The sequence below is a fragment of the Sciurus carolinensis genome, chromosome 3, assembly GCF_902686445.1.
Source record: "Sciurus carolinensis chromosome 3, mSciCar1.2, whole genome shotgun sequence".
Lineage (NCBI taxonomy): Eukaryota > Metazoa > Chordata > Mammalia > Rodentia > Sciuridae > Sciurus > Sciurus carolinensis.
In genome coordinates this window covers 124280247-124300893 of record NC_062215.1, presented here as the reverse complement: position 1 = coordinate 124300893, position 20647 = coordinate 124280247, and the positions used below count along the sequence as shown (strand labels likewise).

The 20647-nt window shown below is 37.5% G+C and overlaps 2 protein-coding genes across 2 annotated transcripts in view; both read left to right on the top strand.

The window, feature by feature from the left end:
• Positions 1-806: 806 nt before the first annotated feature.
• On the top strand, positions 807-4056 carry Atp5mc3 (ATP synthase membrane subunit c locus 3). The gene is made up of 5 exons (XM_047544855.1): positions 807-919; positions 1108-1219; positions 2370-2447; positions 3095-3288; positions 3798-4056. The coding sequence occupies exons 2-5, from the start codon at positions 1181-1183 to the stop codon at positions 3910-3912; spliced, it is 426 nt and encodes a 141-aa protein (XP_047400811.1). The 5' UTR covers positions 807-919; positions 1108-1180; the 3' UTR covers positions 3913-4056.
• Positions 4057-17565: 13509 nt separating this feature from the next.
• Atf2 (activating transcription factor 2) overlaps positions 17566-20647 on the top strand; it is a 93715-nt gene continuing 90633 nt past the window's right edge. Inside the window, 2 exon segments of the mRNA XM_047544600.1 lie at positions 17566-17753; positions 20173-20259. The gene's annotated coding sequence lies outside the window, so the exon portion shown is untranslated.

Below are 20647 nucleotides of genomic sequence, written 5' to 3'. Positions count from 1 at the left end.
TTCATGTTGTTTCATGCTAGGGTGGACAATTTCAGTGCCCAGCCATCTCCTTAGCTGTACATCCTGAATATTTTGTTGTTTCTTTTGCAGTGCTGGGGATAAAACCCAGGGCCTCACTCATGCTAGGAAAGCGTTCTAACACTTTACATTCCCAGTTTCTGGATATATAAACTTTTGTGTGGACTTGTATCACTTCCTGGTATCACTTATTAAAACTATGAAATTAAATTTACATAATTCAAGGATCTAATAACACCACTAGAAATTCAGTAAAAGTCGTTTTTCTGAGATATTTCTGCATTCATCTGAGGAAAATTACGTTTCTTGTAGATATTAAAATAGAGTGGCTTCCGTCCAAATTTTACATGCAATAACAATATAATCCCTGAATTCTTTCTTCTTTCAGCTGTAAGATTAACCATACTTATGAAACCCTTTTCCAGGTTCCTTTAAAGAAATAGCTTCACTAATTTCTTGTCAAGTAGTAAATGAACATCCCTCCGCCATGCCCTTCCCATTTTCACAGAGAAGAATGATCAGGAAGGAGACCTTCTACAAAAAATAAGTAGCAACTGGTAAAAGACCAAATCTCACAAAGTGTGAATGTAAAGAAAAAGGCCCACTATTATCCTGCCAGATCAGAAGCCAAATACCCGTTCGGTCCGCTATTTCAGAGCTAGTCTTCAATATCATCATCTCCCCGGGCCGCCAGCCCATCACCAGAAGGCTTTCTTTGTCCTTCCCAGCTGGCTACAAATAAAGTTGTTACAAAGTGACCTTGAGCGTCTTCCCGAGTGCACCCGACACTCCGCCTTCTCCATCCGGGTGCTGCAGCACGGATAAGAGCCGCACCGCGCCTGCGCGCCCAGCCCCACTCCTTCGACCTCTGCCGCCGCAGCAGCCGCCACCTCCCGGGAAGGTAAGTGGAGGGCGCGAAAGCTGGGCCTGGCCAGGGTGGAGCAGCGCCCAGAAGGGACCCATTCATTCTGCTGGTGCCTAGTTGGGCACGGGGCCCAAGCTGACGGCGTGCACGGGGGCCCTCGGGGCCTGGGTGGGAAGGACAGGCCCCTGGAGAGCACATGACCTTAAGCCTATTTGCCTCCGCAGAGAGGAAGCGGGAGAGGAGCCCACGTCGCCTATCACCCACATCCTCCAACCCCGCCACCCCGAGGAGTCTAAGATGTTCGCCTGCGCCAAGCTCGCCTGCACCCCCGCTCTGGTGTGTAGCCCAGGCTGGGCCGGGGGACCAAGGGCCAGGCCTCTGGGCCTGAAGAGTTCACGTTCTTGAATGGGGCAATCTGCGGGCGGGGCACACCGCCCTCCTGGGAACAGCAGTCCCCTCACCTCTTAACCTAATGCCCTTTTCTGGCCTTCCTCCTAGTCCTGGGATGTCTCAGACCTCAGCTGTCCTCCACTATGGCGGTGGAGAGCAGCCCAGGCCTCCCTGTCAGGCCCCACTTTGTGTAGGTCAAATCCTCCTTGCTCCTCCACCCGGAATGCCCCCTCCCCCATCGCCTCCCTCTCTTGGGCCGTGGTGAACGCGAAGGTTGGAGTACTGGGTGCAAAATAGGGGGAAGCTGAGGCCTAGTTCACCGCTGCAGCGCTCGCCGGTGCCTCTCTGTAGGTCAAACTTGCTGCTGCAGAGGGAGGGACTTTGCCTTACCATGCGTGGGTGGAGAAAGGTGGTGGGGAAACCCAGAGTCTTTCCGCCGCTGGGATATTATTTCTATAACCATTTTGGAAGCTTTAGGTGAAGTCTAAATCTGGAGGGTTTGTCTTAGAGAATCAAGTCTTGGTTATGAAAGAATTTTCTGTGACCTTAGTGTGGTGGACACTCAAGGGCAGAGAAACCGGACTCTAGAGTATGTCCTTACGATGAGAGATTTCTCTGATTGTTAAACCGATGTAAAATTGCTTAAACTCCTTGTGTGATTTTATAATTAGTTGGCACCCTGGAAATAGTGGATTTTATATTAACTGTTGAGCTATTTTAAATGACAACATTTATAGAGTAACTTACCTAATATACCTGTTAATCCATGTAAACGTCACAAAGAATGTGGGGTGTTCCCTGAATTGTAGCACTACAATAATTGAACTATTTGGAGCAATACTCATTCTTTTTAACTAATTGTTCTTAGAATTTTTGCAAAGTATTATAAATTATAGGGCAAGTTTTACAATTTTATTAGCATGAAACTTTATTAAAATTGCTTCTTGTATTGCAAATGACCAAACAGCCAAGATAAGAGTTAATACAGATATGTATCTGATCCATTGTTACTACATGCTTTTTTAGAACTCAAGGTACAAGAAACACCACTGAAGTCTTTCTGTATTTTTAATACTTGGAATCTTTTAATTAATAGATCCGAGCTGGATCCAGAGTTACATACAGACCAATCTCTGTATCAGTGTTATCTCGACCAGAGACTAGACCTGGAGAGGTAAGAGTAGTAGTAATAGAAATTAGGTAATACACCAAATCTAACAGTTTTGATTATAGTGAAGGTGAGCAGTTGTGGTGTAGGGTCTCATTACTGATTAGTTTGAGGGCAGTCTTTTTCTACTCTTTTATTAAAAAATATATATAAGCCTCTAGTTCTGAGTTGCCAGTACTTAAGATTGTAATAGCCACAGTTATTGAAACACCTGTTGTATTACAAAGCATGTTTAGCCAGGCATGGTGGCATACAACTGAAATTCCAGTGACTCGGGAGGCTGAAGCAGGAGGATCATAAATTTGAGGCCAACCTCAGCAATTTAGCAAGACCATCTCAAAAATAAAATATAAAAAGAACTAGTAGCTCAGTGGTAGAGCACACCTGAGTTCCATCCCTGGTACACTCCCTTACCTCCTACACAAAGCATATTTATATATGTTTCTTAATTTTAACAACTTTATAAGGTATAGATGGTATTATCAGTATTCTATAAGTTTAGAATTATTCTAATGTCTTATTTTTCCATTGTGCCATATCACTCTGTTCATACTCAACTACAATATAGTAAAGTAGTTATCATTTTAACAGTACAGTAATTAAAATAGCTATGATTACTGATTTGACCTTTGCTTTTATTTCCTGTTCTCTAGGGCTCTACAGTTTTTAATGGGGCCCAGAATGGTGAATGTCAGCTAATCCGAAGGGAGTTTCAGACCAGTGCAATCAGCAGAGACATTGATACTGCTGCCAAATTTATTGGTGCAGGTGCTGCAACAGTAGGAGTGGCTGGTTCTGGTGCTGGTATTGGAACAGTCTTTGGCAGCCTTATCATTGGTTATGCCAGGTAATCATTTCTGTACTTGAATAAGTTAAAAGAAATAGTTGGAAACTTAGAAAGCTAGCAAAATAATTGTAACTTTTTAAGTGCCTGCTGTGTGTCTTGCATTTTATTTTGAGGCTCTTTATGCATTATCTCACTTAATCAGAGGAATAAGAAGAATGTGAAGACTCCTCAAAATGAATGTAAACTAACCATGTAAACTGACATACAGAAGGACTAGGGATGTGGCCCAGTGGTAGAGCACTTGCCTTGCATGCTCATGGCCGTGGGTTCAATCCCAAGCATTGAAAAAACAAATAAATTGTTATACAGACAGTTACCTAGCTTTATGCCTTATGATTAGGATTGCAGTAAAAAGTAGAAAGAAGCAAAAGAGACCTAGGCAAATACCCTTTAGATAGACTTTCCAGTTTATAAGATCACCACACTAGTAATTTGATTCTTTAACATTTACCAAATATGTAAAAATTAATATTTCTAAGTAACAATCATATGTGTTGTATCTCTTTTAGAAACCCTTCGCTGAAGCAGCAGCTGTTCTCGTATGCTATCCTGGGATTTGCCTTGTCTGAAGCTATGGGTCTCTTTTGTTTGATGGTCGCTTTCTTGATCTTGTTTGCCATGTAACAAATTACTGCTTGAAATGTTGGCATTCATAGTAATTATGGATGTAATTCCGTGTATTTTACTGTGACTCCGAAAACTGTAGTGTTGGTGTCATGGAAATGTACGTTATTTCCAAAGTCATTTCATTAAAGATGAAAACTTTAATTTTTGCTGTGATTTGTACTTATCTAAATTTAGATCATCAGAAAGAAGACGCATTCAGGCAGATGCTATCCAATTCAGAGGAAGCTATAGTAGTCGTCTCAGTGGTTACTAAAAAGAGCCTAATGTAATTTTTATGGGAATTCTTTTGTATAGTGTTCTACACATTGTAATTCATGGGCCTTTTGTTTATTCATATAAATGAGAAATATTTTAGTCCTTTGAGCTTCTATGAAATATGATTAATTAAAACAGGATAGTTAATTCCTTGATGGTTTTCTTTTTAAGGGTTAACATGAATTAGAATACTTGGAAACAATCACTTTTCAAGTTGATTTGGCTGGTATTACACAGCTGGATCTAAAAATAAGTCATGTCAACTTTTTAGAATTTCAAAACTTAAAGTGGAAGGAATGTGATTTTTATTTTTCATTAAATCTCACATTAAATAATTGTATGTCTGTAATGAATCACCATCTGTCTTCTAAGAAAGGGACTTAATCTAACTGGCAGCTAATTTCTTACTTGAACAAGACTCTTATTAAAACTACTATCAAAAAGTGAACTGAATTGGTTACATCTTTAAAAACTAAAAGTTGCTAAAGACTGCTTATTGCTGTTGCTAGCATGTTCATAGTAGGAGTCCTGGAAATGATTGCTGGTTCAACATTATCTTGCTTCTAATACTGTATGTCATTCCTTGGTTGGACTTTTCCTATTAAAAGAAAGTGGTGCTACTATAGAAAGACTGTTTTCCCATAGCAAATAAACTGTCCCATCATATTATTTGTGAGTGTCAGGGTTTGTTTGAAGGTTAAAAAAATTTTAGGACAATTAGGAAAGCTGCATTTTACCCATTTACTCTTCTCTTCCTAATTTGATCTGAACTGAGAAAGAATAGTCAGATATAAGAATTTCTGAATGGTGGAAAGACTTTGTAAAAATCAACTAGGGTTCTTGTTTTAAAAGACTTCCTAGGTAATTTTTGTGCATACTGTTTGAGAATCACTACTTATCCATATATTGCAACTTCATATAAAGTGAAGTGAGGGCTGGGCCTGATGGCATGCACCTGTAATCCAACACTTTAGGAGGGATCTCGAGTTCAACATCAGCCACTGCAACTTGGTGGAAGCCTGTCTCAAAATTTTAAAGATTATGTAAAAATAGAGGGGAAAGGGTGATGGGGATTATCTCAGTGGTAAAGAAACCCCTGGGTTGAATCTCCAGAACTGCCAAAAACAGGTGAACACTGCTAGAGCTACAACTACATATTTAGTTGACTAATCATGTAGTCTATACCAAATACAAGATTCTTGGAGCCCAAACTATTTTCTTGAACAGCATTACCCAGTATTTGAACTCAACAATGTAAATAAAATTTTTATATAATTCAATAATTCCATGCCTGAATCTATAACCAAAAAAATTGAAAATAGGTATTCAAACAAAAAATTTTACTTGCTAGATGTGGTGGCACATGCCTGTAATACCAGCAGCTTCTGAGGCTGAGGCAGGAGGATTGTGAGTTCAAAGGTAGCCTCAGCCATTTAGTGAGGCCCTAACCAACTCAGCAAGACTGTCTCAAAAAAAGACTGTCTCTAAATATTTTTTTAAAAGGGGCTGGGGCTGGGGCTCAGTGGTTAAGCACTCCTGGGTTTGGTCCCCAGTACCAAATAAAATTTTTTTTTACACAATATTCATAGCAGCACTGTTCACAATAGCCCAAAGGTGGAAACAACCAAATGTCTATCACCTGATGAACAGATATGCAGAATATGTGGTATTTCCATATAGTAAGTATTATACAACCATAAAAAGGAATGAAGTACTAATAGAGGCTAAACATGGATAAATATTCAGAAATGCTAAGTGCAAGAAGCCAGAAACAACAAGCCACAGATGTATGACCATTTATATAAAATACCCAGAATAGACCAATCCATAGAGACAAAGCCGGTTAGTTGTTACTAGGGACTAGGGGAAAGGGAGAATGGGGCATGACCACTCAAAGGACATGAGGTTTCATTTTGGAGTGACAAAAATGTCACAGAAATAAACAGTGATGATTGCACAATGTACAACGTTCCAAGTGTATTGTCACTGAATTTGAAACTTTAAATATGGCAAATTTTACACGTATTTTACTACAGTTAGAAGGTACTATGTAACAAAGTACATAGAAAAATCACACATTTAAAAAATATGGAAATAAAATACTTTATTTAGTCCTTTGTTCCAAGTTCATTTTAAATTAATCAGTTTGTTAACTTGTTAACTTGTTATTGGCTTGGTTATTCAAAAACCTTGAAACATTGGTTTTGGAACAGGTTTTTTGGAAGAGATGCTACAGCTGAGGGAATCCCAGGTATATAAGGAAATAACCAAGCTGTGGCTGCATGGTCCTCAGGTTACTGAGGGGGGGAAAAGGTCTTTAGAAATAGTATAACTTAGAAGTATAACTACAGCATATTTATTTTACCTAGATGGAGAAACAAAATACTGCATCAAAGTTCCAATTTCCTGGCACATATCCTTTAACTTACCGTTTTATTTTTATTTCCTGTAACAGATTACTGACATTGGAAATATGTAACTGGAATATAGCAGCTGTGTCAGCAGAAATGTTTATTTACTATTTTTATAGCAAGTACTACCTCAGTTTTTTGAGCTTTGCAAACAAATATTAATGGTAAATGCTTTTTACTAACTTATTTCTGAATAGACAATGACACAGATGTTACTTCCACACCAACCAGACATGAAATAGTTTTCCTTTGTATTTGGCTTATTTAAAAATTTTCAATGGGCAAGAGTACTCTAGAGTGATAAGAGACCAGTTCAACCATATTTACCCAGAATGTTGTTCCTTAAGGCACTTCAGATTTTCAGGCATGCTTTTTATTTAGGAATGTTTGTTTCTTTTCCTTTATGCAGAAATTTGATATTTTTATGTCTTGGGATTAATTCAAAGTTAGATTTGAGCATGAAATCTGTCTTTGAACTAAAAAGCTCTTATTTAGCCATGGACACTATACATGCATACAAATTCAAAGTGAAATGGGGAAAGAAATAATTTTCCAATGAAACGATCACATGAAAAAGTGCCATTTGTCTACAATTTAAGATAAACTTTGAGGAGCGTATAATGAGGACGGGCAGAGTAAGAGGGTATCTTGGCTAATGAATAGCTTAAAGAAAGGTAAATCAGCAAAGCATTGGTATGTGAGGAAAAAAAAGCATTGTTTGGCATAGGAGGGAAGTAGTGTTAGATAAGACTAAAAGGTAGATTTGAGCCAAATTATGTATAGATTTTATTCATATGACCACAGGTAGCCATTGAAAGTTTAGAGCTGTTTTAAAAGGGTTAATATAAGACTAATGTATGGGATGGACTGGAGTCAGCAATGACCAATGGTTGATATAGTAACTTTGCTGAGAGGTAAAGAGGGCCTAGTCTAGGAAGTTGGCATCAAGTATTCTAAAGACTGCAAAAGTAGTGTCAATAGAATTCAATGCTTAGACTTCCAGAAGGAATCAGGAGAGGAGAGGACTTGTGCATCTAAGGAGTGCTATTCTCTATACTAGAAGCTTTCTATATACTATCAGTCTTAATGACAACCCTGCAAAATTGGGATTCATCTCCTAGATTTAAAGAAAAATAAGCTCTGAGCAGTTACTTCTCCAAATTACATAGCCATTAAGTGGCAAAGGCAGATCCAAATTCAGATCTTCCTTGATTCGGAAGCTTATCCTTTGATTTGCAGTGTAACTAAGTTACAGGTAATGAGGAAAAAAATTATTGGGGGGAAATGATGAATTTTGTATTTTTATATAATTTTAAACAAAAGGTAAAATTTTACAAGTGGAATCTGCATTTTAACAAGGATCTCAGGCGATCTGTTTACATACTAAACTTTGAGAAGCACGGTACTGGAATACTACATTTCCCAGTATGCCATGACTCAGATCCCTCATCTTTTAAAACTGTTAACTCATTCATTTGGGAACTTTTTTCCTCTTGCATTGGAATGTTTGCTAACCTGATGATTCTCAAAGTGGAGTCTGATAACTTCTGGTGGGGTCTCAAGACTCTTTCCTACCTCCATAGCTGTGAATCTAGATTTTTGTTAGTACTTCAAAACATCATACCACAACAGACAGATCAAATGCAGAAAAAAATACAAGAATGCAGCTGTCTTCTACTAAGCATGACCTAGCAACTTTCAAAAATGGGAAAAAAATGCCTTTCTACTTTTGTTCTGCAATATGTGTAGTTTTTTTTAAAAAAAATATTATTTATATAAATGTGTTATTATACAGCTCAGAGTCCCCAAACCAAAAAGCTTAAGAACCACTGCTCTAATTTTTAAGTGAGAAAACAGTTGGTATGTCATTGCACTTAAAACTGTAGAGGTGTCAATTTTATAAATTGAGGGTAAACCTCTCTGTAGGTCATATTTTTTAAACTATCAACTGTTTACACTCAAAACATTGACCCAGTTTCCTGGCAAGAATTTATACATTTTTATTCTGATTGACATAATGTATCTCTTCTCAGATGTTTAGTAACTTAGATTTTTTTTTTCTCAAGGGAGCTTAAATATTGAAGAGAGGAATTGATTGACCCCAAGTCAAAAGGAACTCATAAACCCAAGGGCTTTTTAAAAAAATTTAAAATTTTCTAATTAGTTATACATGACGGTAGGATACATTTTGATAAATCATACATAAATGGAGTTCATTTTTCTGATTATACATATTGTAGGATTATATCAGTCATGCAGTCATATATGTACCAGGTAATAAAGTCTATTTCACTCTACTATCCTTCCTACCCCCATACCCCTTCCCCTCCCTCCACTCCCCTCTACCTAATCTAGAGTAACTATTCTTTCCTAGCACCCCTGCTCCTTATTGTGAATTAGCATCCGCATATCAGAGAAAACACTCGGCCTTTGATTTTTTGAGTTTGACTTATTTCACTTAGTGTGATATTCTCCAACTCCATTCATTTACCAGCAAATGCTATAATTTCATTCTTCTTTAAAACTGAGTAATATTCCATTGTGTGTGTGTGTATATATATATATATATATATATATATATATATATGCCACATTTTCCTTATCCATTCATCTGCTGAAGGACACCTAGATTGGTTCCATAGTTTAGCTAATGTGTATAAACATTGATGTGGCTGCATCACTGTAGTATACTGATTTTAAGTATTTTGACTATAAACTGAGGAGTGGGATAGCTGGGTCAAATGGTGGTTCCATTCCAAGTTTTCTGAGGAATCTCGAATACTGCTTTCCATAATGGTTGCACCAATTTGCATTCCTACCAGCAATGTATGAGTGTACCTTTTCCCCACATCCTTGACATTTATTGTTGCTTGTATTTTTTTTTTGTATTCCTAATAATTGTAATTCTGATTGGAGTAAGATGAAATCTTAGAGTCATTTTGATCTGCATTTCTAATTGCTAGAGATGTTGAATATTTTTTCATATATTTGTTGATCTTCACCAGTTCCTTAGCCCATTTATTGTTTGGGTTTTTTTGTTTTTGTTTTTTTTTTTTTTTTTTTTGGTGCTAAGTTTTTTGAGTTCCTTATATATTCTAGAGATTAATGCTTTATCTGAGGTACACGTGGTAAAGGTTTTCTCCCAATCTGTAGACTCTCTCTTCACATTATTGTTTCTTTTGCCGAGAAGCTTTTAGTTTGAATTCATCCTATTTATTGTTTCTTGATTTAACTTCTTGCACTTTAGGGGTCTTGGTTAGGAAGTCAGATCCTAGACTGACATGGTGAAGATTTGGGCCTACTTTTTCTTCTGTTTTAGTGCTTAAGTCTTTGATCCACTTTAAGATTCATGCAGGGTGAGAGATAAAGGTTTAATTTAATTTTGTTAAACATAGTTTTCCATTTTTCCTAGTGCCATTTGTTGAATAGGGTATATTTTCTCCAGTGAATGTTTTTGGCACCTTTGTCTAGTATGAGTTAGCTGTATTTATGGGTTTGTCTCTGTGTCTTCTATTCTGTATCATTGGTCTACATGTCTGTTTTGGTGCCAATATCATGCTGTTTTTATTACTATAGCTCTGTAGTATAGTTTGTGATGCCTCCTGCTTCACTTTTCTTGCTAAGGATTGCTTTGGCTATTATGGCTCTCTTATTTTTCCAAATGAATTTTATGATTGCTTTCTCTAGTTCTATGAAGAATGTGATTGGAATTTTAATAGGAATTGCATTAAATTTGTATAACACTTTTGGTAGTATGGCCATTTTAACAATATTAATTCTGACTATCTATGAACATGGGAGGTCTTTCCATCTTCTAAGGTTTTCTTCAATTTTTTTCTTTAGTGTTCTATAGTTCTCATTGTAGAGGTCTTTCACCTCTTTTGTTAGATTGATTCCCAAGTATTTTATATTTTTTGAGGCTACTGTGAATGGGGTAGTTTTCTTAATTTCTCGTTCAGTAGATTCATTACTAATATATAGGAATGTTTAATTTATGGGTATTTATTTTATATCCTGCTCCTTTGCTGAATTCATTTATTAGTTCTAAAAGTTTTTTGGTGGAATTTTTTTGGATCTTCTAAATATAGAATCATGTCATTGGCAAATAGTGATAGTTTGAGTTCTTTATCTATTTACATACCTTTAATTTCTTCTAATTGCTCTGGCTAGAGTTTCAAGGACAATGTTGAATAAAAGTGGTGAAGGAGGGCATCTTTGTTTTGTTCCAGTTTTGAGAGGGAATGCTTTCAATTTTTCTCCTCTTAGAATGATGTTGGCCTTCAGTTTAGCATATATGGCTTTTATGATGTTGAGATATGTTCCTACTATTCCTAGTTTTTCTAGTGTTTTGAACATGAAGGGGTGCTGTATTTTTTCAAATGCTTTTTTTCTGCATGTATTGAGATGATCATATTATTCTTGTTTTTAAGTATATTGATATAAATTAATTTATTGATTTCCATATGTTGAACCAACCTGCATCCCTGGGATGAACCCCACTTGATCATGGTGCACTATCTTTTTAATATGTTTTTGTATGCAATTTGCCAGAATTTTATTGAGAATATTTGTATCTATGTTCATCAGGAATATTAGTCTGAAGTTTTCTTTCCTTGAGGTATCTTTGTCTGATTTTGGTATCAGGGTGATCTTAACCTCATAGAATGAGTTTGGAAGGGTTTCCTCCTTTTTTATTTCATGGAATAAAATTTGAGGAGTATTGGTAATTCTTCTTTGAAGGTCTTGTAGAACCCAAGTGAGAATCTGTGTGGTCCTGGGCTTTTTTTTTTTTTTTTTTTTGGCAGTAGTGGGGATCGAACTCAGGGCCTTGTGCTTACGCAGCAAGCGCTCTACCAGCTGAGCTATCTCCCCAGCCCCCTGGGCTTTTCTTAATGGTAGGCTTTTGATGACATTTTCTATTTCATTACTTGAAACTGTTTTGTTTAAATTGTGTATGACCTCCTGATTCAATTTAGGTAGCTCATATATCTCTAGAAATTTGTCGATGTCTTCAATATTGGAGTATAAATTTTCAAAATAGTTTCTATTTATTTTCTGCATTTCAGTTGTGATATTTCCTTTTTCATCATGTATTTTAGTAATTTGGGTTTTCTCTTTCTTTTCTTCATTAGTGTGGCTAGGGGTTTAAAACATTTATGGATTTTTTTCAAAGAACCAACTTTTTGTTTTGTTAATTTTTTTGATCATTTCTTTTGTTTCAATTTCATTGATTTCAGCTCTGATTTTAATTATTTCCTGTCTTCTACTGTTTTTGGTGTTGATTTGTTAGGTCATTTATTTGTTGATTTTTATCCTTTTATTAAATGAGCTCAATGCAATAAATGTTCCTCTTAGTACTGCCTTCATAGTGTCCCATAGATTTTGGTATTTTGTATTGGTATTCTAATCCAAGGGCTTTGAGTTGTTCCTCCAATTAGCATGAGCTAGCATCCTACAACTGATCTTGGCAGAGACTCCTGAGTGGACCCATATTTGTTAGAAATGGCTACTTTTCAACAACAGTGTTGAGTCAGCACTTCCCAGCTATGAATATTCCAGAATTTCTTACAGTTGAGCCCTTGGGTTTGCTTCCTCAAATATCTACACAGGTTGGCTAGGTATCTCAGCTGTTGGACACTCAGTATTATGCCCTCAAGACTTGTGTCTAAAGGAGAGTTCACAGATTTCCACCTCTCCAGAGCTACCTAAAATGTCTGCTACTCTCAAGTTCTCTGAAGTTGTATAAAAGGAATAAGCTTATAATGCACATTATTACATCCCTGCTTGATTTCCACCATAGTACTTAACATTATTTAAATTATCTTATTGTTGATATATTTAGTGTATCATTCCCCATAAGAGACTCCATAAGGAACTTGGTCTTAATTATAGTTATAGCCTCAGAGCCAGGAGCTGTGCCTGGAATGCTCATGCTCAATAAATATTGATGCTTTACGAGTAAAAGACATTCAGTTGACAGTTCACCTCGGAGGTTGTGTCAAAGACAAGATACTTGAAAAGAGTAGTGTGTTAGTCCAAGAAGGGTCTAGATGATCAGAGAGACTCCCTTGGTTTTGGCAATAGGAATTCATGGCTTTGTTATCAAGGGCTTTAGGGTGATAGGCTTCCTATGGAGAGCCACGAAGGTAGACAATGGAATGCCAGAATACACTAAACCAGGAATGGTTCCATCTACTTTTAGTGACAACTTAAGAATGTGTGCAGAGCAAATATAATGACAACCCCTCTTTCAGGTGAGTCAGATGATAGATGAAAGGGGACACTTATCGAGGATGAAAACAGGACTCTTAAATTCCATTCTGGTCTTACAAGCTAATTGGTTGAATTTGAAGATAAACACAGTTCTTTGTTTTCTCCATAATGCCACACTCATTCATTATAAATTTTTTTGAGAAATGATTTGGGTTGGAAAGTGGATATTCCTGTACTTGAAATGTTCTGAATAAAAATTCCATAGTAAGGCCAGGAGCTGAGAAAAACTGAAACATAGGCCACTTCAGCAATTTCAGCAACATGCAGGAAAATACTGGGCTGTTAGGGCAGTAAAGAAAATCTGCCATGATGTATAAACTACCAAAAAGTCAACTAAAATGTCTCAGACCACATAGTCCGCATCTCATCTCTCCAGCATCAAGTGAGTAGTCATGCCCCACTTGCTACACCCCTTTCACATCATGTCATACACATTTGTCTTGACCCCACTGATAGAATCCCAGCCAATCCACTGTATGGGGCTACATCTTGAAGATACCATAAAAATGTGGAGATTCTTTCCCTGAGCCTGAGACTACTAGTTGTACTAGACAGACACAAGAGCCCTGGAGTATTCTGTGTTTTGTTTAGCTACAGATAAACAGAGATTGTTTTATAAATTAATTATTTCCCCTCCCATATGTACATTGGCAGGGTTTTAGTAGGATTTTAATGATTAGTAACAGATTAATGGATTAACAGCCCTGTAATACTTCCAACTAAGGTTGAAATGGCACATTCCGTGGCATTTGGAAGGTTCTGAGAGCATTTGGAGGCAACCATCAGTTCTTTCAGTAGTGAGCATTTTCATGATAGAAACGAGTTTTCTTTAAATTAGCCTCTTCTTGTATCTAAAGGATACTAGTTTTATCCAGAAGTCATGAATTTTATTTTTGTCTTATTAAAACTTTACTTTTGTTGGTTACATATACATTCTGCAATTACTAATAGATGTAAGCTCTGACATCTGAAACATCCATCAGAAAAAGAATGTCCTGAGGTACTTACACAAGAGGCTATCAATATGCACTCACATAATTATATTTCAGACAGATTAGTACTCTTATATCAGGACACCAAATAAGAAAAATAGGAAACATGAGCAAAGAGTAGATGACATAAAATGAAATACATATGTACACACTGACCATCATTTCATACTGAGTTCTTAAAGGAAATTCACCAGAACCTCACTAATTCTCCTAAAAATAAACTGGGTAGATGCATTTGTGGAACCATTAGAGAGGCAAAGGGGCCCAGAAGAAGAGTTTTGCATTTGTAAACAGAAGATTTTAGAGAACTTTAGGACTACTGGGGATATTGAAAGTTGAGGAGCTAAGAAAGAAAACTGGAAAGGACAGAATTTTATGAGGATTTGGATTAGTGAGATGTACAGGTTCATGGGATCAGAACTGAAGAAAGCAACTACATTCATCTAGTTTTTGTCTTTGTAGAAAAACTATAGTAAAGAAATTTAGCTAGAAGTATGCAGTTAAAGTGAGTCACTTTGCTTACTGCCAGCTTGCCAATTCAGATAAATAATTCTTGCATAGTTTCCACATCCCCCCCAACACCTTTATTTCTTCTCACTTTAAGCATTACTTCTCTTTTTAAAATAAGCTAAAAATGAGTTTTCAAAACAGATCAGAGTACTAGTCATATTACTAAATGATTCTTCTCTTATCTAAGAGAACTTCCAAAAGAATTTTTAAAAACAACATGTTTCTTGAGGGTTGGGGATATAACCTAAAAGTAGCGTGTTTGCCTTGGATGCATAGGCCTTGGGTTCAATCCCCTCACTGCAAAAATAATAATACTTTCTAGCCAGGTGTTGTGGCACACAACTGTAATCCCAGCAACTCAGGAGACTGAGGCAGGAGGATCACAGATTCAAGGCCAGCCTCAGCAACTCAGTGAGACCCTGTCTAAAAAAATAAAGGGCTGAGGATGTGGTTCAATGGTTGAGCACCTCTAGGTTCAATGTCCAATGCCCAAAACAATCAACAACATCTAGGTATTGTGTAGATAAATTTGTAAGGGATCCCAAGAAAATCACACAGGACATGGGAAATCACATAAGGGAGTTTATTAAGCAAACGAAGTGTATCCCTGCAGGGTAAGAGAGATAATGAGAGGAAAAGAAAGGGAAAGACAAAGGGCGCACACAAGAAAGAGTGTGAAAAGTGAGGAGGAGAAAGAAAGTGAGTCAAGGGGAGAGAAAAACAAGAGAAAAAAGATGGCCGATAGCTACCCTGAGGCAGTTGAATTCTGCCGGGTTAACAGGGGACCAATAACGGAGAAGGATACTTGCAAGCTGACTGATAAACCAATAGATAGCTAGGATGTTCACAGACTGACAGTAGTTGGGAGGTGGGGAAATGGCTGCAATGGAAAGGGCGGGGAGAGCAGTTTTGTACATTACAAAATTAACTACTGACTACAAACTGGAGGAGGAATAAGGAGAAAAAATTAAATTAAAAGGTACTGCCAATTGAAAATGAAAATAAACTGGAGAAAATAATTTAAAATTTTTAATATGTACAAATGGAAAAAGTTTTTTAAAAAAATCTACTCTAATTGACTCAAAGTTCTTTTGAAATGCCTTAACATTTATAGTTTTTTTCCTCAGATATTTTGTCAGATGGAGAGAAGCACCATTTTCATGAATGTTTTCTGTATCTAATGATTTGTGATCTGTCAATCACATTTTTGTTTATCATTTTCATCATAAGAACAGAGCAGACGATGTCTTGGTGATAAAATTAGTGTTATACTATATTAACACTACTGCAATATTACTGATATTATAGGATGGTGCTTTCATTTTAAGAACTAACCAGTGTTAATAATTTGGCTTCTTTCATATTTCTTGGGTAATTAAAATTGGTTTTAAAAGAAGATTGAGTTGGCTCACATACATGTACACAGGCCAGAAACCTATTAAAAGGTCCAATGCCATTAGAACTTCACTTTCATGCCAGATATCATTATTGAACTGCCCGTTCATTAACTCTTACATACTCTTCCCCAAACTCTTCTAACAATGTTTCACTTCGATGTGGAAAGATTGAGAATACATTTTGTGACTAGACAATTACAATTCTGTTATAGACTAGAAATCAGTCTTTAACAAATGGAAAAAAACAAGGCATTGAAAAAAAGCTTGCTTTTTTTTGATAATTATTGCAAATTTTCACAGGGTTCCTGATCATATTTTTCAACTTGTCTATTTATTGAACAACCAATATCCCTACAATTAACTTTGAGATCTTTAGTTTGTATAGAGAATCATAAAGCAATATTAAGAAGGAATATTTTCAACTCCATTCTTCTTTCTGTGCTTTTAGGACTGTACCTGTATCAAATCCAGTTGTGAAGATGGCCTTTTGTCCTGTTACACTAATCAAATGGTCTTCCCTATACATTTTAAAAAGTTATTTTCAAACTTATCAGACATTTTTAGGTATTGCAACAACCTACTAAGCAGTAGAATAATATTGGAAGAGTGCCATTTTTGTGTGATATTCTAATGTGTTCTTTGGTCCTCCTTATTTTTTTAGAATAGCAGATAATATTTATTGACTACTTAGTATATTTCACAGTGTTCTAAACATGTTATGTATTAATGTATATTTAATCATTTATTAGTCACAAGAATCCTATAAAGTAGATGGTATTTAGTGCCTATTTTATTTATTATTATTTTTTTGATTCATTGTACACAAATGGGGTATAACTTTCTTTTTTGGTCCTCTTTAAGTCATTAATATGAGGTTATTTAAATCATAAGGGATTGAAATGATCGCTACTGAAATTGACATATTTTATCTATAAATAAAAGAATCGAACACACCATAGTATGGAGCATTTTCTCAGAAATAGGTTGTTGCATTGTTTTAAATTATGGTGATACCAAACATAACCATTTGCTAACATCATACACTGCATTTGATGCTGAGAAAAAGGTTGAAGAATCGCCGGTTTAGCATAGTAAAATTTGAACAAAACCAACTTAGAACTCGGCTTTTTCTTTTCTATTTAGAATTGACCTATCTTGTTTTTCTTTAGACGTGTAGGTTTGGGCTTTTCTTATTTTTGGTTTGTAGGGGTATGGGGATTACTGGCAAAATCTGTCCTCCCAAGCCTGTTTGACAGAAGCTTCCCATCTCAGGCTTCCGGGCAGCCTGCGGAGGGGGCGTCAGGGGCGCGCCTTCTTACATTTTACCCATATCCCTAGAAAAGGCCGGGAAGTGACAAAAAACGTTAACACCCAACTCTCGGGGCTGGGCTTGGAGGCCGCTTCCTGCCTTCACTGCAGTCACTTGCAGCCTTTCCAGGGTTCACCTTTCTTTACCTCACCGCCAATCTCCTCCGGTGCCCTCCACCGCCACCTGCTCCCGCGCCCAACAACCACTGCCGCCTCCGGCTGGCTGCCAATCACAGCGTTCCGCAGCCCCCTGGCTATGAAGGGGCTACTTTGGCTCCTTTGGCTCTCTGGTCCCGCCCGCGCCAGAGCAGCTTCCCGCCCTTCGGGCTGCTTGTCCAATCGTCATCATCCAAGTATTCTTTGGTTCCCGCCCTCTCCAAACCCGCCTTCCTGAGGACCCGTCCCCTTCCCTACGCCGGACGGAATCACCTGACCCGGAGGCACTCCCTCTGAGGAAAGGCAAGAAGGGGCGTGCGCGTGGAGAGGGGGGGCGCGAGAAGAAAGCGGGGATGCCGGGAGTAGGGCGGAGAGAAGGGTTGTCAGTCCGTTCTCGCGAGAGAGGACGGAAGCCTGTGGGAGCCCGTGGCCTTTAAAGTGCGGCTCAGCCCTTTCCTCCAGGGGTAGTTTGTAAACACGGCTGTGCTCTGGGCACCCGGGTGACGGAAGGGATCATGAATTAGTGACTTGGAAAGGTGAGTAGTGATGGGGAGAGAGCCGAAGAACTGGAGACTGTAGGGATACGGAGAAAGAAGGCGCTAACATGGCGACGTCGCTCACCGTAGTCCCCACCCCCCGCTTCCCATCCCTTCGGGCGCTGCTGCCCGGATCCCCATCCCTTAGGGCAGTGGTGAAAGTGCCGCTACCTCAGCTTCGCGCGTCCTCGGCTTCAGGAGCCTGAGCGGCGGGACGGGACCGCTAGGTAACTGGCGCTGGTTGTTTCGGCCCCTCCCTCTCGCGCGCTTTCCTAACGAAGAGGAAAAAGGAATAACGGCTCCTCTTAGACCCCTCCCTCCGATTTACCATCTCCTCTTGTGGTCACTTCAGAGAGGTCCCTGGGCGCACGACGGATCCGTCCAGTACTGTGTCTGGGTCTCCTTGTGGAGACCCCCTTCCTCAGTCCTTGGATTGGGCAGGCAGAGGGCCCATTCTGGTCTCCCCACCCAGGACTCAGGCGGTTGAGGACCCTGTTGGTAATGGCTTGGGGAGATCGGGAGGCGCTGCTGGAAAAAGGTCTGAGTCCCAGATTTCGGTGGAATCTGGTGTAAGGAATGGTATGAAGACCCTGGAACCTGAAGCCCTCGGCCTTTTCTGTCCTTTCTGCTACACTCACTCTCCCGCCATCCCCCACTTTTTCCAGGTGGGGCGGGGCTGAAGTGTGGGTGCAGATTGACTCTAGTATCGTCTCCTGTTTTTTACCTGCATGGATGAACTGCAGAGCTTCTGTAGGGAAATTATCTGTGCTTTTTATCAATGCCTTAGGGACCAGGACCGAGGGATTGTGTGTGTGTATGTGTGTGTGTGTTCCATGCTTGCTCCTTGAACCAAAGCTAGGAAAAGGAGGAGGAGCTGGAGATTATTTTTGTGCCTCTAGGTAGTATAAAATTGTCTTTCCTTACTGGCGAGTCTTAAAACTGATGAAGCCAAGAGCAAAACTATCATGAATATATTGGAGTAAAAGGAATTACTCCTGATGGACCTTAGTCCTTTTTGACTAATCCCTAAATTATAATGTGAAAGTTAACAATTTCTTAGGGATTATACATTATGGAGACAGTCACAATACATGCATGTAATGTATATTGAAATCAGAACAAACACTGCTCAGAGGATCTGAGCACACTTTTTGTTGTATTTGAAGACCTTCCTAACCACCATTATTGCCATTGCCAGTAATAGTCATATTTTAGACAAGTATGGTTAAAAAAAAAATGGTCGCCATTCACATTAAGAAAGAATTAAGACAATTCATGTATTTTTAAGGCTATTGATAATTGTGTAATAGTTTTTATAAAATCCTAAGAATCTTTCAGATTTACAAGTGATGTGTGTGCTGTCTTCCTAAGACATGTTTCTTCTTGCTTTGAGGGTGTTACTGCCATTGAGTTTTTAAATTTTAAAATCTAATATTGTAATAATTTAGAACTTAGGTGTGTTTTGTATTTATCAGTTAAGGATCTTCAGGAACTTTTGTGTATGTTTAAGGTGTATAATGCCTTCTGTAGATCTGATTGCATTTCCTGTCATTCTTTTTAAAATAATGAAAAAGCTTATTTTGTCTTAAGGGCATTATATTATTACCTATTAAATATGTAACCCAGAAATTCCTGTGTTTTTTTTTATTTGGAGGAATATTTTTAAACTAAATTGATAGTAGAAAATGTTATGTCAGCTCTTTAACAAATAATTGGAGGGGTGCTTTTATTGGTGTTCATAATTTGGAAACTATATAGGATAGGTATTGTTTAAAAAAAAATCTTCTATCCATCAAAAACCTACCTATAACTAGCATTTACTCTCATGAAATCACCTAAATTTTTTAACTTAAATTTTTGTATTTTGAAAACCTTTAGTTTTAATGATTTATGTTGTTTGCTACTAAATTAAATTGCTATATCAGGTAAACAATTTCACCATTCATGCTAATTCCACTCATTTTTTCTTCAAGCTTTTCCTCCTAATGGGAAATATATCTATAAGCTGGTATTTCTTTCTCTTTGTTTTTCTAATTAAAATAATTAGAAAGTATTTAGAGAGTAAATGCTAGTTATAGGTAGGTTTTTGATGGATAGAAGATTTTTTTTTAAACAATACCTATCCTATATAGTTTCCAAATTATGAACACCAATAAAAGCACCCCTCCAATTATTTGTTAAAGAGCTGACATAACATTTTCTACTATCAATTTGTATTTCTAATTAAAATATCCTTAGAAAACATAAAGTAGTAAAGTCTTCCTTACTTAAATGCAAATTTTTCGGGCTGGACATGGCATTTTGGCAATGGTAATAAAGTGATTTGAAAAAAAAAATTTGTTCAACAAAAAGGGATATAAATAAAATTTCCTTTAAGGAGAATAACACTTAACTAAAAGCCTTTTTTTTTTTTTTGCAGTGCTGGGAATTTGAACCCAGGGCCTTGTGCTTGTGAGGCAAGCACTCTACCAACTGAGCTATATCCCCAGCCCTAAAAGCCTTTTTTGTAAGCATTCAAATAATGTTTATACAATGCTTAAAATGATGTCAGGAATCTAATGAGAACTCAGTATATGGTATAATAATTATTGTTGAAGAAGGAATGGGAATAATTGTAATTGGCAAAATAACCAAATGAACCTTGATTACTTGGTAGTTAGTACATGGTTACCTTCATCTCTAACATTGACCTTAAATTTATAAATATTTTTGAAATGTTTCTTAGTTTACTATATAGAACCTAATCTTTTGCATTCCGACTTTGTAGCTTTGTTCTTCCAATTTTAGTTTTTTGTTTCTTAATTTTACCACTTACCGCTTACTTTAGTATATTTCCTTTTATTTGTTGAAGATTTATTGGAACACCGTTTGATTAGAGATCAACTCCAGTTTTA

What these genes read in the sequence shown, in the direction of transcription:
- Atp5mc3 (XM_047544855.1), top strand. Translation starts at nt 1,181, where the DNA reads ATGTTCGCCTGCGCCAAGCTCGCCTGCACCCCCGCTCTG. An exon ending in CAGAGACTAGACCTGGAGAG is followed by an intron (nt 2,448 to 3,094) that starts GTAAGAGTAGTA and finishes CCTGTTCTCTAG; the next exon opens with GGCTCTACAGTTTTTAATGG. An exon ending in CTTATCATTGGTTATGCCAG is followed by an intron (nt 3,289 to 3,797) that starts GTAATCATTTCT and finishes TATCTCTTTTAG; the next exon opens with AAACCCTTCGCTGAAGCAGC.